Source organism: Papilio xuthus, unplaced genomic scaffold (assembly GCF_000836235.2).
Source record: "Papilio xuthus unplaced genomic scaffold, Pxut_1.1 DF826933.1, whole genome shotgun sequence".
NCBI classification, from domain to species: domain Eukaryota; kingdom Metazoa; phylum Arthropoda; class Insecta; order Lepidoptera; family Papilionidae; genus Papilio; species Papilio xuthus.
In genome coordinates, this window is record NW_013531716.1 from 4,279,268 (window position 1) to 4,303,811 (window position 24,544).

The window sequence follows — 24,544 nt, forward strand, 5'->3', positions numbered from 1 at the left end:
GTCAAAGTGTTAAATAAAGTGATTTGTGCTAGTGTGAGTGTTTTCGTGAATCCCTAAGTAGTTTTATTGTACATGGTGCCGAAACCAGGGATGGACTTTGGACTCTGCATTGTAAAACACTTGTAAATTTTCAAGATTTTATTCTACGGACTTAGAAAAATTAGCAGTGGTTTTGGACTTAGAAAAATTTTGGGTCATCTTCAACTTGTAATTTTTTGAGATTTTATTCTACGGACTTAGAAAAATCAGCAGCGGTTTGGACTTAGAAATTTTTTGGATAATCTTCAACTTGTAATTTTTTGCGATTTTATTCTATGGACTTAGAATATTTTTTAACAATTTTCAATTTTTGAAAAATGGCTGAGAAATTACTTAAGAATCAAACTGATCTACTGGGAAGGTTAGAGAAAGAGAATATTTTTTAACAATTTTCAATTTTTGAAAAATGGCTGAGAAATTACTTAAGAATCAAACTGATCTACTGGGAAGGTTAGAGAAAGCACAAACAAATTATAAAAAGACTCCAAAAATTAGAATAACTAAAGGTTATGTGGACACAAGGATTGATACGTTAGAAAAGTTGCGTGCAGAATTCAACAGTAATCACAGAGAACTTATTCAGATAATCAGACCTGAACAAGAGCAAGTTTTACCTTACTTTACTAATGATAAATATGATGAGTTTGAAGAGATGTACATCGCCCACATGTCGGATCTCAAAGAAGTACAAAGCAAATTCACTGAAAAGCACAAACCTGAATCGAATACCCCGCCGTGTAATGAAGTTAAGCTTCCAAGAATACAATTACCAACGTTCAGTGGTAAATACGAGGAGTGGCAGACATTCTACGATATGTTCGTGTCGCTAATACATAACAATGAGAAACTATCAGCTGTTCAAAAGTTGCACTACCTGAAAAGCAGTGTACAAGGAGAACCAGAGAGCATGCTGCGTAATTTCGCTACCACAGACCAAAATTATGATGAGGCTTGGAAACAACTGACTAAACGTTACAACAACAAACGTTATAATTCAAACGCAATTCTTAAGATACTATTCTCACAAAAACAAATCAATACAGATTCCTCGCATGGTATCAAACAATTACTAGATATAACGTCTTCTTGTTTGAAAGCTTTGAACAATATCGGAATAAGAACTGAAACATGGGATGTTATAATAGTTCATCTTGTGGTTTCCAAACTGGATGTGGAATCTCATAAACAATGGGAACAGCAGATAAGTCTTATGGCGGAAGATATGCCTTCGTGGTTGCAACTGGTTGAATTTCTAGAAGCTAGATTCCGAAGCATGGAGATGATAGACTCTAGTAAGCAAACTAAACCGTTGACTCAAGTGAAGAAACCAGTAACTAAGGCTAGATCATTCCATTCAGCGGTGCAGCAACAGGATATCAAGAAGAACGATTTAATATGTGCTCTGTGTGGCGAGTGTCACTACTTGAATTTGTGTAAACAGTTTGAGAAGAAATCTGTGCAGGAAAGAAGAGATTTTATACAATCAAAAGGGCTATGCTTTAATTGTTTGCAACCGACGCATGTTGTTATGAAATGTCGATTACCAACGTGTTGCAAGAAATGCGGCAGAAGACATCACACTATGTTACACTTTGATAAGGAAGAGTTCATGGAACAGACGATTACTAATCAAGGAGAGAAAAATCAAAACAAATTTGACGGAACGAAGCAATCTGGGTCATTCATAGCTAACCCACTAAATATAGTGGCGAATTTCTCAAAGCAAGACATAAGCTATCAAGTGCTGCTGGCGACTGCTATAATTAAGGCTCTTTCAAGAAACGGGAAGACATATCCTATTCGTGCGTTGCTAGATCAAGGTTCTCAAGCTTCTTTTGTTACGGAAGCAACGGCTCAATTACTTGGTCTCAAACGTTTTTCTGTGAATGGCATGGTATCAGGTTTGGGAGGTGGTCAAACGCGTGTAAAATATATGGTAACTTTAGGTCTTAAGTCGCGTCACAACCCCGAAATTACCTATCATGTAAATGCTTATGTTCTAGGTTCACTTACCTCGCTGCTTCCAGGTTGTAAGCTGGAAACACCTGACTGGCTGGAACTCCAGAAATTGAATCTAGCTGATCCAAATTTTGCTTCACCAGGTAAAATTGATGTTTTATTAGGAGCTGAAGTGTACTATGAAGTTTTATTAGACGGCATGATGAAACAACCTCAAGGAAAACTCTTAGCGCAAAATACGGTCTTTGGTTGGATTTTATATGGTAAATTGTCGGATTCATCTTCAGCTAATGACAATGTTACAAGTTTACATTTACGTTTCACTCCGGACGACGAATGTCTCAAACGTTTTTGGGAATTAGAGGCTGAACCTGATCAGATTCAGAAGAGACTGACTAAGGAGGAGCAATTATGTGAAGACATCTATCAATCTACAACTGTTAGAAATAAAGAAGGAAGGTTCGTTGTCAAACTACCATTTAAGAATGAGGATCCTGTATGTCAATATGGACAGTCGAAGGATATAGCAACGAAAAAACTTATAGCTTTAGAAAGGAGGTTAACAAAAGATCCTAAATTATATGAAGAATATCGAAAGGTGTTAGATGAGTATGTGACTCTCAAGCATATGACTCTTGTTGATGGAGCAGACATAGATAATCCTAAAGCGGTTTATCTACCTCACCATGCTGTAGTTAGAGACGACAAGGACACAACAAAGGTTCGCGTGGTCTTTAATGCATCAAGTAAAGGCATCAATGACGTTTCTCTTAATGATGATCTGCTGGTTGGACCTAAGCTTCAACAAGATTTAAGGCATTTATTGATGAGGTTTCGCACACATCGAATTTGTATTGTTGCTGACCTTGTAAAAATGTATAGGCAGGTGCTTGTACATGCCGAAGATACGGATTTTCAAAGGATTCTTTGGAGACCTAATCCAGACTTGCCTATTCAGCACTATAAGTTGCTGACATTAACTTTTGGAACGGCATGCGCCCCGTATCTGGCAGTAAAGACATTACAAAGGCTGGCTGACGAGGAAACACATAATTTTCCAAAGGCATCTGAAATTACTAAAAGAGACTATTACATTGATGATTTAATGACCGGATGCAATACAGAAGAAGAAGCTAAAAATATTTATGATGAAATGAATAATCTAATGATGTCTGGAGGATTTCAACTTCAGAAATGGAGTAGCAACAGCACCGAGTTATTACAATATATTGGAGAGAACAAAAACAATAAGGAACAGTCAGTGCCAATCAAAGCTGATAATATGATGAAGATTCTAGGAATACAGTGGGATCGAGCTACAGATAATTTTGAATACACGGTCGCCTTACCTGAAGTAAAATTACCAATTACGAAGAGGCAGGTTCTGTCCGACATTGCTCGATTATATGATCCAATGGGCTGGATTGCGCCAGTTGTAGTTTCCGCTAAGATTATTATCCAGAAAATATGGCAAGAACATTTAGACTGGGACGATCATATCACCGGTGAGTTACAAGAGAAGTGGATTAGATTCAGAAATGATCTGGTTGAAATCAAGAAAATTGAAATTCCTAGATGGATTAACAGTACTAGTAGTAGCTCTCTTGAGTTACACGCATTTTCTGACGCGTCTCAAGCTGCGTACGCTGCAGCCGTCTATATTAGGGTTATAGAGCCTGACGGATCAATACATGTCAACTTGATATCGGCTAAAACAAAGGTTGCCCCAATAGATAAGGTAGTGTCAATTCCCAGATTAGAACTATGCGGTGCAACTCTTGCAGCAAAATTGCTATTTGAGATATCTCAGGTCATGAACATACCGAAAGAAAATCTTTATGGGTGGACTGACTCCACAATCGTATTGGCATGGTTGGAAGGTGGAGCTAGCAAATGGACCACATTTGTCAGCAATCGTGTATCAGACATTCTCTCGATTATGGACTACGGACAATGGCAACATGTTTCGACTGACACAAATCCTGCGGATTGTGCGTCAAGAGGTTTGCAGCCCTCAGAAATGCATTCCGAATATTTATGGTGGCATGGACCTGTTTGGCTAAAGCAATCTAAATTAGAAGAGTCAAAATGTAAAATAGATGAAACACATGAAGAAGAAAGAATAGTTTCTATGAAGGTAACACAGATAAAAGAAGAACATTATGAATGGACGAAATTTTCAAGCTTAACAAAGATGTTAAAAGTAATGTCATTTTGTAGAAGAATGTTGATGAAAAGGGAAGAAAGACAGCAATTACCTGTATGGGTTAAACGACACGTGACAGTTAAGGAAATGAATCAGACATTAGAGATGTGTATCAAACAAGTTCAAGGAGTTGAATTTGAAGAAGAGATAAAGTTGATACTAGAAGGGAAAGAAGTCTTGAAGAAAAGTGTACTTCATACTCTTTGCCCAGTTTTGGATCAAAACGGGTTGCTTAGAGTGGGAGGACGAATCGATCAAGCTAATGTGAGTTATGACACTAGACATCCAATTATATTACCAGCTAACAGTCACCTTACTCAGCTTTTGGTCGCGGACGCGCATGACAAGACTCTGCATGGTGGTCCGCAGATTATGTTGAACTTTCTTCGTTCCAAGTATTGGATAATACGAGCTAGAGATCAAGTCAAGCGATGCTATCGCAAATGTATCACTTGTATGAGATACTCCAAAGCTGCTAGAGTTCAGTTAATGGGACAACTTCCTGACGCGAGACTGAAACCTTGTAAACCATTTAAAGCGACTGGAGTCGACTACGCGGGTCCTATTAATATCAAATTTTCACCAGGCCGTGGAGCGAAATCTTACAAGGGATACATCAGCTTGTTCGTATGTATGGTTACGCGTGCAGTTCACATTGAGGCAGTTACTGATTTGTCAACTAAGGGTTTTATTGCAGCTTTTAGACGGTTTACTTCGAGGCGAGGTCATTGTCAAGACCTTTACAGTGACAATGGCACGAATTTTGTTGGAGCTGATAAACAATTACGTGAGATGTTTGATAGCGCCAAGTCAAATCTGCCCCAAGAGATCGCTGAAGCTTTGACGTTGGAGTCTACGACATGGCATTTCATTCCTCCGCAATCGCCAAATTTCGGTGGATTATGGGAAGCCGGTGTACGATGTGCTAAGGGACATTTACGAAAGGTAATTGGGGATACTACGCTGACTTATGAAGAGTTGTCTACAGTTTTATCGCAGGTTGAAGCGTGTTTAAATTCGCGTCCCATATCGGTTTTGAGTAATGACGCAAATGACCCTCTCCCCCTGACGCCAGGTCATTTTTTAATCGGAGAACCTATGTTTAATGTTTCTTATGATAATTATACAGATTGTAATATTACTGGTATTGATAGATGGAAGTTAGTTCAGAAAATGGTTGGTGATTTTTGGATAAGATGGTCTAAAGAATATTTGGTTTGTTTAAATCAAAGATATAAATGGAATTCTAAATTACCAGAACCCAGTGTTAATGATATTTGCATTATTAGAGACGATAGCGTACCACCAACTAAATGGCTTTTAGGTATAATTGTAGATAAGCATGCTGGACCGGACAATGTAACTCGGGTAGTAACTATACGGTGTAAAAATGGATTAAGAAAGAGACCATTAAGTAAAGTTTGTGTTCTTGACAAATGATTTACATTGTCACGGTGGGCGGATTTATTTTTTTGTTGTTATTTCTTGTTTTATTAGTTACTTTTCCAGTTTATATTACTTGTAGATGTTAAGTTCATTTGGTTTGTAAAGCTTTGGTTAAATAAGTTTTTATATCATTTGTAAGAGATTATTTTGTTGTTTGTTTTTAAAAGGACAAGTCCTTGGTGGGCGGAATGTTTAGTTCGTAATAATGATTTTGACTGAATTCCACAATTGTTTCCGCAAACCACCAATAGATGGCGCTGCTCGGAAATTAAAACGTGCTATAGAAATATTAATGCATAATTATTTACCTGTTATGATTTTTTTGTCGTTGTAGTTGGCCTGTCAAAGTGTTAAATAAAGTGATTTGTGCTAGTGTGAGTGTTTTCGTGAATCCCTAAGTAGTTTTATTGTACAGGTTCCATTGCTGTAAAACATGTATAAAAACATAACACCACACTTTCACAGTCTTCGAACAGATGTAACAATATGTTTTTATACAGATGTTTCGGTAGTGAAAACCGACGGTTACTTTTATTTCCATTGTTATACTTATCTTTAGTAAATTCTTGGGTACTATGTATGAGATGTGTGGATCGAATACGAATGACATCATTTTAAAACAACATATTAACCGCAAACTTTATAAAATTATGGTAAATTTTAATTTATATGTCTATTTACATGTCCATTATAAGACGTCATTTTAAGATACGATTGTTATATGCTATGATCATTGTTTTAAAAAGAATTTCTAGATTTTTACCCGCCTGACTCAGAAACATAATGTTTTTCATGCGTTATATTTAATTTATGCGGGGTTTATATGTTTGTACCTAACATTGTGACCGGTTGTAGTCTAAACGATTTATCCGATTTTGACGAGTGAGGTTTCTTTTGATTTGTATTCTCGAATGTCAGACAGTAGGTTTTTTATTTTTTAATCAACATATAGAGATACTAGCTGTCGCCCGCGACTGATAAAAGATAATAAGTAGCCCATGTGTTCTTCCAGACTATGTTCCACATGTATGCTAACTTTCATCGAGATCCGTTCAGCTGTTCTGGAAATACCTTTATACATCCATCCAGTCATCCATCCATTTAAACATTTGCATTTATAACATTAGTAAGAAGTAAGATATCCTTAATATCTAAAAGTTAAATTTTTTTAGAAAGTATTTTTGCTTGAATTTTGATATGATTCAACATCGTTATGATTACTTACACGTTTTAAGGACAAATTATCATCGCAGCGCACGATGGTTCAGTTTTACTAATAATTTAAAGTAATTATATTATATTTGATCGTAGTTAATTAAAAAATTCTAAAAACTAATAGATTATTGGTGCGCTACGAAGTGAATTATCGATTTTTCAGGCATTTTGAAGGCGAAATGCATATCACCTAATTTACTTACACCTTATAACTTATTACGGTAAATACATATTCAAGGCATAAAATTGTAAACGTGTAACTATTTTTGTTAATTGAATATCAAATGTGACATTCTTTTAAGTAGTTAGTTTTAAATTCAAATGTTAATTACCTAGAATATTTACTTCAAGGATTTAAGTGGTTGATGAAGAATTAAAAAATATATAATTTACTTACATTTAAATAGAAACAGGACAGACAATTTAAATTATTGATTAGAATAAATATTGTAGCGACTATATCCCTATATAATTATTAAGAATTATCTTGTTTCATCGAAATATCATACAGTGTTAATCATGTACAACCAGCCAACAGTTTTTTTAATATTTACAAACCTTTGCGGTTTGAATTTTAACAGAATTTTTATAACATGTTGATAAGAAACTTTTATTTTAATGATTTAAATATCAGTAAAGGCATCATAATATACAATAACATTGTTTTTTTTTAAGAAAAATTGAATGTGTTTATTAACTGTTTAAATCAATGGTTTTTCTTCTACGATTTCCAGGTAAGTACTAGTACGATAAGATGAACGCCGAACAGTTCGATTAGAATGAAACCAGTTGTGCTGTTGTGAAAAGCAAGAAGATGGTTGTGACCTACAGGCAGGTAAGAATTAATAATAAGTTTAATTTACTTTTAAATATGTAATTTTTTATGATTAATTTTTTTTTCATGCAATTATAAATATTTATTCGTTTTTCACACAAAATAATTGAGAACCATGAATTATTCAAAGGACAAATGTCTCAACCTTAGTTTAGTTAAGTTTAGTTTTTAAGAGCTTTAATGTGTCACAGAAATAATTTACCTAGGTAGGGTATATTCTTGCTTATGTTTTTAAGAACCATGATTTTTTTACTATAATTCAAAGTTTAAGAATAAATACAAAAGATGGAGTGTGAAAAGTACTATTGATGTAATAAAATAGTTTCTCACTATAAGCTCCCGAAGTGCTAAACTTTAATAGGGCAATTTTATATTACCTAGACTAAGATCTAAATCAAAGTTTACTACTTCTAAAAACTACTTGTTAATCTACGAATATTTAAGAGTATTTGAATTACGTTCCGACGTACTTACTGCAAGGATAACATGGTGATGCTACCTGCACTAATCTGAGAAGATATTAAAATATATATGTATGGAGTTAACCAGCACTGTACCAGCGTGATTAACAAAGGCCTAGCCACCCCTAACTTAAGGTAGGCTACGAGCCTCTCGGTGTAGACGTATAGTGTGCTGTTGATGATGTTATTTGAGTTATACTAAATTATTTCAAGGCATAATAATCCACATTTTTATTATTATTATTGTGCGGGCCGATCTAGTCTCAAATAGTTTATAATATATGTACATAAAACGCTCGACCAGTATTTTATTTTGTTACAACTTGTTGCACAATATTTGATTTGCTATAATTTAGAGCACTATTGCATATTTTTAAACTTTTGAGTTTTTTTTTGTATTTTGGAATATGTAAATTTTTAATTTTAATAATTTTTGAATATTAAACCATCGATACTTTAAAATATTTGTATAAAGACATCTATAATATTTAAATAATATGTTTTTAAATATCAAAGGTCTGAAGAATAGATATAGAGTACAAATAAAATAACTAAAAATTAATCACTAAGCACTTACGATATTTTTCATTGTCGGATTATAAAAAATAAGGTTTCATACACATATCATTTCCGAAACGTTATTGAGATACCATTTAAATTGTTATTATCATGTTAATTATAAAATTATTTTAACACGTACGTTTTAGGCTTTTCCTGCGATCACCGAGTAGGGGGTAGTTTGCATTTTTCTGGAGTAAATCCTGAAGCTCCGGCGGCATTTCTGCGTCGATATTCTTCGACTTCATATTGTTAATCACAACACTTTTAATTGTATCAATACAAAATTTAAACTTAGAATTTTAATTGATATTAAATTAATTGATTTTTTTTTAAATTAACACGCGCGCTAATCACTCTTTTGTCCTTTTACCGGCGGCGTATGGTTTCTTACTGCGAATGGGATGTAAGAAAAATTGAATTTATAGTTTCGTTTTTCCAACTCGGAGTTTTCATTGTTGAGACGATGATCCCAACGGAAAGTCGCGAGTCGACTGCGCGCGGACGGTCAAGGGTGCAAGCCACGCTTCCGAGCACGACCTAGCCAGCAAACACTACGGCACTGTTATCCCCAGCACTCACACAATCTTTTGTTTACGCATTTATTAAGTTAACATTACGCGATTTAAATCCGCAATAGATAACAATATTATAATAAGTAAGGTTTACATTTTAATTATAGTTTTATTTGCAAGGATTTAGATGTTTAAAATTAGGTTCGAATTCTTTTTAATTTGTTATTATTTTTGAAACTATATTTAATTATTTTTCAGCATCATAAAATAAAGACTTAACAGTACGTACTTCAGGGTTTTAACAGCGACTTATTGGCCATATATTTAATTTTACACAGCTTATTATTGATTGAGTATTAAAAATTGTTATATTTAACATAAATTCTATAATAGTTTAAAATCAAAAAGTTTTTCTATGCCGCATATTTTCTAGTGCTATAAAAACTATTAGGATTAAAAAATAACATTTTTGTATTCAACGTAGTTTAATGTATTACTAACATCTAGAAAACAGTTCGTTGCCATTTCATTGATAAAAAATCATTAGCCATTATTAAAAAAAACATGAGAATGCATAATATAAATTTTTATCTTCATTTTTATTGTACTTACGGTTAAACTGATTGCACTATTGTTTATGTTACAAATTTACACATTTAAACAGAATAGTTTTACGAGAAGATTTGTTAATTGAAGTGAGTTAAAGTTGCTTAATTAACAATTACTGTAAATATTATTTACAACTATAATAAATATTTTAACATTTCTTTTATAAATATATGTTTACAATTAGCAATAAGGCATTTCAAAAAAATACGATGACCTAGATAATCGACAACACTATACGACGCGATAATATCGTAGGTTTTTGTTTGTATTTGGCCGAAACAACTGGAAACGAAGTTTGGTATGAAACCTGCATGGATTTGGTTGATTCAGGCGAACCGTTAATACACAACCTCATTGTTTGATACCAAATCTAATAACGTACTACTAAGTACGTCACACTGTTCCGTTTTCTCTTCTCTTTCGATTTATTGTTTTCTTCATTTCTTCTCGGTCGTGATACTAATTGTACAGTCAGCTACATAAATATGTACACATTATAAAACTTGCATAGGCCTTCCGTTTCAAAAATATGTACGCACATATCCGACATACATATTTATGCAGCTGACTGTACAATCGGTGCGCTATGTGATAGTGTAGATGTATTCTATTGCTGATCTATGAGAGTCATTTGTGGCCCTCATTACTGCTTTAAGGCCTTATGTAGTGGTCGCGTTATATCGCATGGCGCTGCTTCGTGTTGTGTATCACTCGCCTAACATAACGGATTGAAGTATAAACTAAAAAAAAGAGTTATCGCATCAAAAAATATTATCATTATTATAATAAATTAAATTGAACTGTCCAACTAAAGATTTCTTGCATATGTATTATTAACTATTCGCATATACTATACTTGCGGATATTTCTCTAGGAAGTAGATAATCAAAAGTTTGACTGACCTTAGTTTTTGACTTTATACAAATAGCAGTTTGAAAATATCGTGAATGCAAAATAAAACTTACATTAAAGTCTGTTTTCTGTCGAACAGTCTAATATAAATTCATGTTACCTTATAATAATAATAATAAAGATCCTATATAAATAAATTAAGTAAATAAAAATACAATATTTACTAAACAAAATACTTATCCCGATTTTACTGCATCTTTGAATAGGTTAAATACTACTAAAACTACTAAATAGCTGTACAAAATTTTACTATTTATGGAAAAACTAAGATTAAAAAAGTAAAGGATTTGCAACAATCATATTAATATAAGGAAACAGAGTTAAGAAATAGGGGTCAATTTTAATTTAAGTGGGTTTTATAACATCGTGGTATTTCCCCAAGTCAATGAACCCAAACGCTAAGAAATACACAACTTTCTTTGCATCTTTGCTTTATTTGTAACCAACCATACATGTTTCGGTTTTAATTCTCTTATGCGAGTACTCCTACAACTACTGACGCGAATTGTGGTGCCATCCGTTACTAGTAGTCGTTCATTGCTCGAATTTCGAGAGTAATTAATAATCAAAGATTTTTTAATGTAAAAAAAAGTTGTAGTAGATAAACTATTTTTAATCTACTCCAGATTAATAAATATCTGTTCTCGCAATTGCCTAAGTAAGGGGTACAAAGTTTAATTACTGTCACGCCTGTATAACCGAGAAGTGAATAAGGCGACGTAGACGGATACGCGAGAAAAATATTGCGGTCTCTTGGACTCTCGCTCATCCAGGTTCGACTGTGTGATGTGATATTCATCAACCTCTGAAGATTGTAGGCACAATATTCATTTAATGTTTATTAAAATGTAAAACTAAAATACGTTAAAAATGTAAACTGACTGACTCAACTTCAAACATTTACACATTCCAACAAGTATGACTTTCTTCGGAAGTATGTACCGACCTATAATTTTATTTAAAACAAAAAGTATAAAATTAATTATCTTAACAGTTCATTGACTTGAATGGTTATAAAGTTGATGAAAGAAATTCCGGTGATCAAATTTTCGAACGGAAAAAGAATAAAAAAACCTTGTCAATTTATTTCCGCGTATGAACAAAAAAATACCGGTAGTAAAATGGACATACTGAATCGTATTTATTGTAATTCACGATCTAATATTTATAATTTAAATTTGTCTGTCACAAAACATAAAACGTGGGAGAATTAGGTAATTCTGTTGCAAATAAAGCGATAAAGTTAACTTGATTTATACTCGTAACATAAAAGTTTATCAATAAAACAAATTGCGTAAAATAACTTTTTGATATTATAACAAAAAGCATCATTACATTTTACAAAAAAATAAATTATAACAAAAATAATGGGTTATAAACCAACATTAAAATTGATGTTAAATTAAATTAATTAAAAAAATGCAATATTAAAAAAATAATTCATATTTCCAGTATGGAATCACATCAATCTGTCATGATAACAATATTAAAGTCTCCAACGTTACCTGAGAAACCCATGAAAGTTGTTTTGGGATTTCCTAACGTAAGCTGGTTTCAAATTCCGAAAACAAACTGGCGTTCCATACCTACTTACCATTTGATATGTATTGCAGCTAAAATTTTAATTCTCTGGCGACTATCTTGTAACATTTATGTTGTATAATGGAAATCCCCTAGACGTACAAAATTATAGGTAAAGGAAATATACTGATGTCATTTAATTATTAGCGAATAATTTCTTTGCGAACCATTTCAAATCATCTGATAAGAACACACTTCTTTCTTATTAATCTCCTATACGTCTATACACTGTTCTATAAGTACGACCAGGATGTTTAAATTAAAAATGTTAGGATAAGAGAATAGTTCAAAAATGTATAGAAAGATATATTAATTATTTTCCTATTTATCCTCTCAAGTATATTCTAAGTGCATATCCAATTCTTCTCACTTCCATCCTTCTCCCTTAAAAAACGTGGAAACGGGAGAGGATTAATTTGGATTTTACCACCACACTCATCAGACAAAAGGCTGAAATACCTCCATTTCATACCAGTCTTTTATGTGGTTGTTCTCATACTGAAACATATTGTTATCTCTGTTTTGACAAAGATAATGACTAATGAGACGTTTGACGATATATTTTATGCAAGGATATAGGTCTCAGAAACCAACGTTAAGTCACGTTACGTGAGATTTGAATCTATGCAAGCTACGAAAACCTGTTTCATACCGAATATGATTTATCTATCACCTACCACGTGACTGTAGGTACAAATATATATTTTGTATTTTGTTCCTCCACAGAATCGATTATAAATTTATTATTCGTCGATAAAGACATAGTTGAAACGTGATAATTGTTTGCTATGTTTCAATAATTCACATCTCAACATACAATTAACGACGATTAGTAATTTTCCCGTAAATAAACAAGTTAACCATAGATAATTAGTTAATAAATCGATTTGTATATGAATATAATCTAAACCAGCTGTTTATAAACACTGTACAGCCGTTACATACGTAGGTACTTATGTATTTGTTGAGTAAATAAACAAATGCTAATACAATAAACCACCAAGCGAACGAAACACGGCTAAAATAAGTCAGTGTTAGAGAGTGCGAAAATGATGAGGTAATGAGGCATTTACATTTAATTGTATTTATATTGCAAAGTAATTATAAAGCTATCTGCATGCGATTTTAATACGGAAGCTTTTTTATCAACATGAAACAAAATGAGTCATTATTTTCAATCTATATTTTATTATTATATAACAAGACGTACTAATAATCGATTAGGCAATAATCTTATTTGTTGAAAATATTCGGATATTAATTAAGCTCCTATATATTATTTTGTATTACATAACATACTGTATGTCGTATATGAAAGCAATATTTAACATAATAAACAATGCGGAAGCTTGATTACAATTGAAGGGTTCCGATATCTGAGTTCAAGTTGATCAGGAAATAATATTTTCTATGGAAAACAAATACAATTTGATTTAATTAACGACTAACTGGCGTTTTAAAGATATATTATAGAACAAAGAACTTATAACTTGTACTATTTTATTAATACTAATAACCACCAAAGTTCTTAATAGTACTTAAATATCTTTCGTTTCATTTCAATGCCTTTTTATTACCAAATGAAAGTCAAATTCCATAGATGGCCTGATATTGGACTTTTTTTAACATAATTTGTGAAAATTGTAAGATAAATTGTAGTAAAAATGTAAAATAGCTAATTGGTCGATATTTGTGTAAAAGAGTTTTAGCAGAAATATTTCGAAATTAACGAGTTTTATCGTAAATCATGTAAAGTTGCGATATCACAACGTTTTTCTGGTGTTAGTGGTACAAACAAAATATTGATTCAAACGCGTAATATGCCTACACAGAGTGTTCAACATTCCTGACTATTGACAAACAAGGCGCAAAAACGGTACAGTACTTACAATATCAATCACTGGAAGTAATTAATTTAGTTTTAAATTAATTACTTGGTCGTCACTTAACAGAAACTGGATGGAATTAGTCTAGTAAATTGTCTTCTACCGCGTTGAATACTCTTGTCAAGAATATGCTGATTATCTTGACTATTTCTTCCGGTTGTTATCAAAATGGCCTAAACTGGACAGGATGTAATTTAAGCTGTTAGTATCGATGTTAATAAACTCGGCCTTCAAATGCTTAACCTGAAATTACAGACAATGAGACTGGACGAAGGTTAAGTGTCAAATTAACGGATGAGCGACAAAACCCAAAAAATATTTCTTAAATATTCTACACTATTATATTTATACATAAGTACTATAATTTTTTACATTATGAAGCAATAGCTAGCAATTTATGTTTCGTATTTAAGTTTGTAAAAATTTTCCGTTCTGTTTTGTCACACTGGCTCATAAGATACTCGCTCGTCATGAGCCAGGGGACTTTTATATCAATTGTACTTTTGTTTATGCCTCAATAAAGACATTTTGTTATTTTAATTGAAATGAATTCTCAACCCTAACGATGAACGGACATTTTAAACCCTACACTTTGATTTGATTAGTAAATAAAATTCTAATTCATGTGCGGTTCATGTGTCTAGTGGTATCAAGTGGTGGATAACGGTTTAGTTCGCGGTGTCCTGTCTATATATGCTCGTAGATACATATTTATATTAAACTAGATCAAACCCGCGACTCCATCCTCGCGGAATTACAACAAAAAAAAATAATAAGTAGCTTATTCTCTCATCCAGATGAATATTCTACATCTATGCTAAATTTCGAGCGAAATTCGTTGAGCCCGGAGATACCTTCATACATCCATTCATTCATTCATCCATTTCAACTTTCGCATTTATAATATTAGTAAGAAGTAAGATATCTGATCATACGAAATAGGTAGGTATAGGTAAATAAAAACAATCACAACATGATATTAAACCAGTTAACGACTATACGTGAACGGATAATGACCATAAGAAATAAATTAACTTAATGTAGGTTGGCCCAACCTACTACTATATACTGTGGATATTACCATTGAAAAGAATTTAAAGTTTCTTTACTTGAACATATAATCGGTTTTTACTAAAATTAAACAAAAAGGAATGTCAATTCTAACTTGCTTATCGATCTTAACCCGAATAGTAGGCTATAACTTGTTTTATAAACGGCATAAGTAAATTAATTTGATCGATCCTTTTTAAGTTTGTAGTCGTTAATTAATTCATAGTTTTGCGTCTCCCGTAAAGTTTAAAATCATAACTTAAAAGTACAGTAGAGAATTATTTAACGCGTAAATCATAAGTTTAGACGCAATAATACTACAAAGGGTTATGTTATTATTATTATTAACTTTACTTAGATTTAACTTATTCTAAGTAAAGTTGTGTAGGTCTTACTATAATTTTGATACAAACAATAACTTTAGAATTATCTTCTAGTCAAGGATTTTCATTTTAATCAAATGGAAATCGCCTTAAGAACAATAATAATGAACATTATAACACCTACACTATATTACATGTCATTTTTAACTGTAAGGAAGTAATAATTAGTCTTGTGATATATCGCAAATACGTAATTGGTAGATCAATATGATGCGAAGGTACGAAATGAGTATTTTAGATGAATCCTAAAATAGCACGTTTTAAAAAAATAATAAAGTTTAACTTTTAGGTTAGCTTTCTATACAGGTAAATTATATAAAAACTTTTTTAATTCTATTTATTACATTGTCCTTTAGATAAGAAATAATTTCAACTATGTTGGTTGTAAATTACACCTAACAATAAATTGATACATAATTGCTTCAATCAAAGTATTTATAACTAGGAATCCATTAGATAAGTGTTTATGAAACTGTGCAAAGTAAACAGTTAGTACATAAATTTTATTCTATTGATATTTATGTGAAAGTAAGGAAGTACAGCAAGTAATAAAATCTAGTTATTTGGATGCAAGTAGAAAAAAGTTTAGCTTAGTAAATTATTTCTTACTAATATTATAAATGCGAATGTTTAGTTGGATAGATGAAAGAATGTTTGTTCGAAGGCATATCTCGTATTGCGATGAAATTTGGTTTAGATGTAGAACATTGTCTGGAAGAACACATAGGCTACACATTAAGTTTTTTTTTTTAATCCGCGCGGACGGAGTCACGGGCAAAAGCTAGTTAAATTATAAAAATGAAATATGTTAGTGCTCACCAAATACTTAAATTGTAAAACGTTAACAATTTATACAGTAGTAAAATGTCCTTGTCCACAACCGGACTGTGTCAAACAATAAAGTTTTACGTTTGTTTGACCACAAAACGTTGTTATTACCAAAAGGCTCTAGTTTATCTAAGTGTACCTACTTTTTTATGTAAAACGAGCAAGCGGCCACCTAAATTCGTCGAAATAGCGAAGCGACTGCTGCCCATAGACATCCGCAATTGCAGATGCAGAAAAACGTTGTTTCCTCTTCTCATGCGTCTCCTTTTCCGTCAGATCCACTTCCCATCATTTCCTTATAAGATAATGGTAAGAAGGAAAATGTGACCTAAATTAGGTATTTAGAAATTTTCACCGCTACTCCTACATTTAAATTGAGGACAGTCTCTTCACAGTTTAGTATTAAAATGATTTCTTCGTACATATTACACGCCTTTTTACAATGTTATCGTCAATACAATCCATCAATACTTTCTTTAAGTTGCTGATGTTTATTAATTTGATAGATTTTTTCGTTATATGACTTTTACACTTTCTCGTCTATACAATGAATCGTTAAATTTAAATAAGCTTAAATTATAAATTTCGTCGCACAGTATTGACTTATATCGCGAAGAATAGAAGAAGTCTTGTTTAAGGTAAACGCTTGACTTATCATTGGTAAAAGTTTCTCGGGGACAAACCTCTTTCCAAGAACACTGCCTCTATACAAATAGCATAAAAATATAGCCTTAATGCTACGGTGGTAAATACTGCTTTAAATCAATGTATCTTCATAAATTTAGAAGTTTACAAAGAAATCTTTTTCCTTATCATTATAAACGAAGTGGAATAATAATTTCTTTTATATTATTTTTCCATTTTATTATTTTGCTAATCACTTTTCCTCAGCAACCATCTTTTTTTTCGCTCATCAATTTTAGATTCCCAATCGAAACGATTAACCATATGCAAACTGCAAATTAAGCTGAAACTCAGAAATTATAAAATATTAAATGAATTATCTATAATTATTATACAACTAGTTGTTGCCCGCGACTTCGTCAGCGCATAAAAATTGGCCTAAGTTATTCCCGCACGCCTTAGTTACCTTTTAATAAAAGTCCCGTAAAACTATTTTAATTTGTAAAGCTGTTCCAGATATTACCCGGAAAAAAATTGGATTTGCGGACTGACAGACAGTGTAAAACGTTAAAATTTGGGTTTTCGTTAACAGCAACGTAAATATGTGATGTGTAGCAATTCTTTTTTCCGATATTACTAATAGTAGACACTATGTGCCCTTAACTTAGGCTTTCAATCGAAACAAAAGGTATTCACAGTATAAAAATATCATTTACGTACACGTCGTTGGAGCATGTAAAATTGCGTAAACAAATGTATAGTATTAAATTGTGTCAATTATACACTTTGTATAGAACTTAGGTTAATAGCCTTAGCAAATAATAATGAAAATTACCAATTATTTATTTGCTGACTGTTTCCTAAAAAACCTTTATATTACTACAGATGTTTCTGTTAATTAAATGCACATTTATGTTACGCGGACGCGTGCTAAATATTCTCAAACCAATATATATATATATATATATATATATATATATATTTCAAGATCTATACCGTCGAAATCAGTGTACGAGGGTCTTTATGTAAGAGACAAGAGACCGAAAGGTTTGCTGGTAGATAAAGTATAAGAAAGCTTCCTATATTTCTATAAAGAATGACAGACAATTAAAACATAATCAACAGCATTTACAAGCACTAATAGCCCAATTGTCTAGTTGAGGGTACCGACATCTGATTATGTGACCGTGGGTTCGAATCCTACCTTTTGACTAGTCGTGAAACTTACACAAGCTTAAAACTTAGTTCCAATAGTTTAAAAAAAATATAAATTATTTCAAGAATCAAACGTAACTTAATTTTGTTAGTTCAAGTTCAATGTCATTCCGACCATCTCACAAGGTAAATGTAAAGATATAGCTTATCGTTAAAATTAGCATGTTATGTACATATGTGTACTTCATTAATTATTCAAAACACTCGGGTCTTCTATTGCACTGCACGCCTTTGGCTTTTCCTTAATACTTTTTAAAAATATCCCTGGGTTTTGTCGGTTTACGAAACGTATGTATGATTACCGTAATAGTGAATTAACATAATATACGGAAAAAACCATAGACTTTGTCCGTGTTATTTACTTTCGATCGTTACCTTAATATATTGTGTATTATATTAATCAGCTCTTTAATTGTTGTTTTCGATTATCTTAACGGCTCTAACTTCGCACAAGACGCTGCTCAGATTACAAATTTATGTGTAGCGGGGCGTTTCTGGATGGCTATGCGCAGCGTGCAGATGACCTTGGGTCGCCATGACATTTAAAAATAATAGTACTGCTTTTGGTTAGGCAGATAAAATATTGGTATTCAAAAATATCTGATGATGCATTATATTCTTGGAAAAACCATCGTTTAAGCTTATAAGTGTGACAATACTATGCTTTGACTTTCTAATATTTTAAATGAAATGTGAAGAAAAAAGAAATGTGGACTGACGAAGATTGAATTTAAATTTTAAAAAATCTTACGAGATTGTGACCATAGGCACAAACACTAATTCAGTAGGATTTTGTTTACCGAAACATTTAAACAACATATTCATTAAATAACATATTTATTACGCTGTAGTCTGCTTTCTTGCTAACTTTTTCTTACGTAACAATTGCTTCTTTTCTTCTGGTGTTTTCTTAAGACCTTTCATCTTTCGTGTCTAATCTTCGGATATCCTGCTTGCCTATGTGAATGCGTCCAAGTTTTGTTCCGAATGCATCCTTTGATATATTCTTCTTTGTTAGTGGTTTCTCTTCACGTGGTATCTTGAAAGATTCCTTGTAGAGATCATCTGACGCCAACTTAGTTCGCCTTAATTTGAAATCTATTGAGGGACCTGAAACATATTCATTTAAATTTCATTAATACCTCGGTTAAGAATTTTATTTTTGCGGGACGTGTGTAAATCGGCTAGGAAACGGTTCAAAAGTGCAGGTCACATAGACTACAACCATTGAGCTGCAGCTCAACAACTAAATCGTCAGCTAACAACTTGTCAAGAAGTACTATAACTATGTGTGCTGTACAAATTGAGTTGAGCTGCGAGCCGATTTACTGCTCGGCAGGGTTAGACAATGTGCATTCGCTACGGAGTGATTCCATAATGAACTTCAAAAATGTATAGAAGTGACAATAACTTTGGAAAGTTATATGATTGTCGCACGTCAATTTCATACATTTTTTTAATTCGTTATGGAATTGTTCCGGATCAAAAGCACTTTGTCTAGCCTCCTGCTTCATACATGTAAACTGTAAGCTGATGTGCAGGTCATCAATTTGAGTTGAGTTCATCATCATCATACTATATGTCCCCACTGAGGGGCTTGGAGCATACCCTAAGTTACCAATGATTAATTTTCGCTATTAATTAAACAAAAATATATCAAAAATTATACTAGCATTGTCTTTGCAGGGCATGGCTACTTAATATGGCATCCTAGACAAAAGATGGCTCAATGCCATGTGTCTGACATGCCAAATTAATTATTTAATGTGGATACCATAGAATTAAGTTTACTAAGGGTAGTCATAAAGTTCCAGATAGATGATAATTTAATTGTAATAAATAATAATTGGATATTATATTAATTTTATATTCAAGGTTTAACAATGATTTAATCTTTGTGCTGTTTGTATGTGAGTTGTTAAGAATTAAAAAGTAATAAAACAATAATATACAGCGTCAAAGAGCGTCGGTGGCTCAGGGGTGAAGCACTTGACTTGCAATCTGCAGGTCCTGGGTTCGAATCCCGCCATGTACCAATGTGTTTTTCGATTTCCGATATACATATGTACATTTATCAGACGTTCTTACGGTGAAGGAAAACATCGTGATGCAACCTGCACATATCTGAGAAGAAATTCAAAGATATGTGTGAAGTCAACCAACCCGCACTTGGCCAGCGTGGTTGACTATGGCCTAATCACCCTTAACTTAGGGTAGGCTCCGAGCCCCTCGGTGGGGACGTACAGTGAGCTGATGATGATGATGATGATGAATATATAGCGGTCGCCCCAGACTACATCCACGCGTAATTTAATAAAAAGTAGCTTATGTGTTCTTCCAAAGTATGTTCTATACTTATGCCAAATTTCAACGAGATCCATGTAGCCATTCTAGAGATATCATCTAACAAACATCCATCCATCCACTTGCACCTCAACATTCACATTTATAATATTAGTAAGATTAAGAATCATTTAAACTTACAATAGTCATCAAAAATATCAGGAGCGTCAAGTATTCTTTCAGGAGCTTGTGACTGTATCTTGTGTTGTTTTTCACCGTTGAAGGAACTTTGGCCTAAAATGATTGCAAATTTTCAATCTTGTTATAGCAATTATTGTGTTTAGGTAACATTGTTAACAATATTATAATACAAATAATCAATTTTATATCGAACAATAGTAATTTATCCCAATTTTGTGCAATATCTTTAATTACTTGTTTATGAATTTTTGTCAAAATATGAAAGTACCCACATCTGCAAAGAAGAAATTGAAAATAAACAGAATGTAATGAAGTGGAGTCAATTATCAATATACCTGTGAGTATACAACTCATAATCTATTCTGGTATCCTTCAGGTGCGGCAAGGGCTTTACATGTGTACTGCAGTAGACGGCCTGGCTCTGTGTCTGTCAGCACCCTTCCAATGGCCTCAGTCGCTGCTATTTGTGATACTGCTTCTTCCCTTTTTTCTTCATCATGGCTCATCTAAAACAAATTAACGTTTTGTTGGAAGATAAAAGAGGATGTAAAAATTATTAGCAGTGTAATAATTGTTATAAGTAGTTTTTTAAACATGCTAAGAATTAAATACATTTTGAAATTTCAGAATAAAAAATTCAGGAGTTTAGCAAACAATATTTAATTATGTATGAATTGAACCAAACATATTATAATTTTATTAATTTGTTATTAATTGTTAATTCTTGTTAATATTTTAATCTAATCCTTACCATATAATGGCACAGGTCATAGTTAGAATTGCTTCTCGAAGGTATAAATCTGTCAGCTTTGTTTGGTGTCTTAGAGGCTTTGTTGGGAGTTGGTGTTGTTGAACGACCTGCAACATATTGAGTGTTAAAATAATAAAAAAATCTGTATAAGTAGTTTGCTGAAGTTACATTACAACCGGCTTTATTTTAAGAAATTTTATCATTTTAATCAAATATCCTAAAATACCAAAACAACTTATTCTGTTCGGTAATAAGGACTTACCTGGGGACTTCGTTTTACACGGAGTTTTCTTGCCTTTCTTATTTTCATTTCTTGTGGGTGTCTTGCTATTAGATAACGCACTGTTATTGCAGCTTTGATTTGCAGTAATCGACAGTTTTTGGAGCGATTGATTGCAAGAACTTATGTTTGCATTAGAAATGTTCTTCAATGATGAGCTCAACGAGGGATTTATATTTTCGTTCTTTGATTTCTTGATCCATCTTTGCAAAGGACCTCTCGTAATGGGCCCGTCAATGGTGGCTAAACTATTTATTTCGTTCAAATAGTTGAACTGGGCCATCCCTCGATATAAATTACGACACAATTCAAAAATTACAGATTTTTAAACTATGATTTCATAAGTTGAGATATATTTAACCAGTTAGACACAACAGTAAAATAATTTTACAATAATTATAATAATAAATTCATAAGAACACGTTCAACTGGCGAACACAAACAACCGTTGAGACTTGAAATTTTAAAACGCCATTGGCGCACATGATTTTTGTGTCACAGATAACGAAGCACGTACGTCAAGTAGGAATCTCTATGGATTATGGATATTCTTTGTTTTTATAATTTTATAAACTACTACCATTATTTTTTATTACCTGTTGATAAATATTTCGATTTTTGGAGTAACTAAGTTTTTAATAAATTAAAGATGCTACACAATTAATACCACGTTGAATTCACTGCTGATTCTTTTGCCTCTGTAGATTTATTGGAGGGAGGGCAACGAACGAAAAAAAAAATGCATATAGAGAGAAACAGTAAAAAGTGATTAGAAAAAACATGATGTGACCCGATAAACTTACATCTTCTATTTGTTCTTTGTATTTTTAGATCTCACCGGTATATTTATGGATCGTATCGCATCGATGATGCGATCGGCGGCGCTGGCCTGGACTGACGTAGCGCTCGCGGGACGCTCCGGTGAGGACGGAGTCGTTGAAGCCTGAAGCGCGCCCTTGAAGCGAGCTCGCAGTCACAGCTTCGCCCAACTGCGACGGCGGCGGCATCGACACGGCAGGAACGGGCTCGGCGCTGATGGTTGCCACGGGCACCGCGGACTTGGCTACTTCCATTGCAGCGCGGCCACTCGACTCCTTTCGTTGAGATGAAGACACTACCTGTTGTTCCTCTAATGACACCAGTCTATTCAAAATTTGTTGCATTGTTTCGGTTAAAGTATTGCTAGAAGGGCTACGTCGTCAGTAGCGTGAATCATGTTGGCTAGAATGCGATCAGATCTATCTGATTTTGCCACCGACTTCTACTCTGCCGCCTCTTATTAAGCATGTTTTCTTTTTTTTTAGCAAGTATTTAAAATTAGGCGTAATTCCAAGCAGGGCATTCAAGTTACGGTAAATAATCGATCAATAGGATAGACACGACAAAATATTAAAATTGAGCCATTCTAAAATTTACACAAAAGGCTAACAAATACAACTTCTATTTGTTATTTTAAAGCGGAAAAGAAAACAATTGGAACGTACTCACCAAAGTTGACATTATAAAACTTGATCACACCGTCACATCGCGTCTTACTTACGTATATTATACGAAACACCGGAAACAAAGGGTTAATTTGTCCTTTTAAACAAGGGTTGTTACAATTTCCAAAAATATGTTTCTGATCGTATGACTAGCCAATTAAAGAAATAACAATGGAAACACATCGTATCAGGATGTACAAACCAGGACGTGGGAGTTTCACTATTCCACTTCTGATCTTAGGGATCAGAAGCAGGGAAAATTTAAAAAAAAAATTTTCTTATACACTACAACAGTACTTTTATGATTTAATAACAAAACTAACAAAATTGATTGAATTAAATTAACACTTAAATGATTTCGAAATATAACCTTAACTTGATCAACTATTAGTTAAAATGTTTAATTATTTTGGCTAGTCAAACGGGCAGAGCTTCCGCTGGCTTCAGTGTTCGGTGGCGAGTGTGTCCCGAAAATGAGGGTGCGGTCTCTTATATTGGCATCACCCCAGCATTATTTTTAAGTTCCACCCTCAGCTAACAATATATTTAAAGTAGGAAGTTATTAAGTAGCCATTGTCAACTGAGTTACTGTTTAACGCATTGTGTGCAATGTTTAATGTTTATTGATATTGTAAAAGCTTCTAATAACTTTTAATTTGATCTTACTTTATAAGTTACGTTTTTCCTAGACTAAATAACATTATTATCGTAATTTAAGTAACGACCAATCAGAGCAGAGCCAGTTGGGCTTGAGAGGGGTCGAGGCACCATCTGTATATAAGGCGTTTTGACGTGGAGTGGAGACAGATCGAGTTGGGTCATCATCACCAAGTCCTCAACCACTATAGATGTCGTTGAGAAAAGTGTTTCTCCGACATCAGAAGTGGGATCGGTGACGGCACAAAATGAAGATCTACGGACACCAGCAGAAGACGGATGGCGCGCATTGTTTGAGGCGCAGCAAACAGCAGGCATGCGGCTGCTCGTGGAGGCGCTATCCAACCAACGGAGAACAAGACCATCACGCTGCCAAAATTTGGACCGGAAATAGCTAGATCCTTAAATTTGGTAACAGTAGACGAGCATGAGATTCTAGAGACCTCTTACGACCACTTCCCCATTGTTATGTGTCAGATGACTGTGATGGTAAGATTTTCATATTTTCTGCAGCAGCAGCCGCCGCCGCCACCGCCGCCGTCGCCGCCACGGCCGCCGCCGCCGCC

General features: G+C 33.3%; 2 protein-coding genes across 2 annotated transcripts; one reads left to right on the forward strand and one right to left on the reverse strand.

The window, feature by feature from the left end:
• Window positions 1-5,644, forward strand: LOC106121863 (uncharacterized). Its single transcript, XM_013317691.1, has 2 exons — window positions 1-356; window positions 446-5,644. The coding sequence occupies exon 2, from the start codon at window positions 446-448 to the stop codon at window positions 5,642-5,644; it is 5,199 nt and encodes a 1,732-aa protein (XP_013173145.1). The 5' UTR covers window positions 1-356.
• A 13,498-nt stretch (window positions 5,645-19,142) lies between these two features.
• Window positions 19,143-22,299, reverse strand: LOC106121961 (uncharacterized). The gene is made up of 5 exons (XM_013317799.1): window positions 21,820-22,299; window positions 21,558-21,664; window positions 21,142-21,312; window positions 20,807-20,899; window positions 19,143-19,432 (listed from the first exon to the last, which is right to left on the reverse strand). Exons 1-3 carry the CDS (start codon window positions 22,118-22,120, stop codon window positions 21,157-21,159), a joined length of 564 nt encoding a protein of 187 aa, XP_013173253.1. The 5' UTR covers window positions 22,121-22,299; the 3' UTR covers window positions 19,143-19,432; window positions 20,807-20,899; window positions 21,142-21,156.
• Window positions 22,300-24,544: the final 2,245 nt, after the last annotated feature.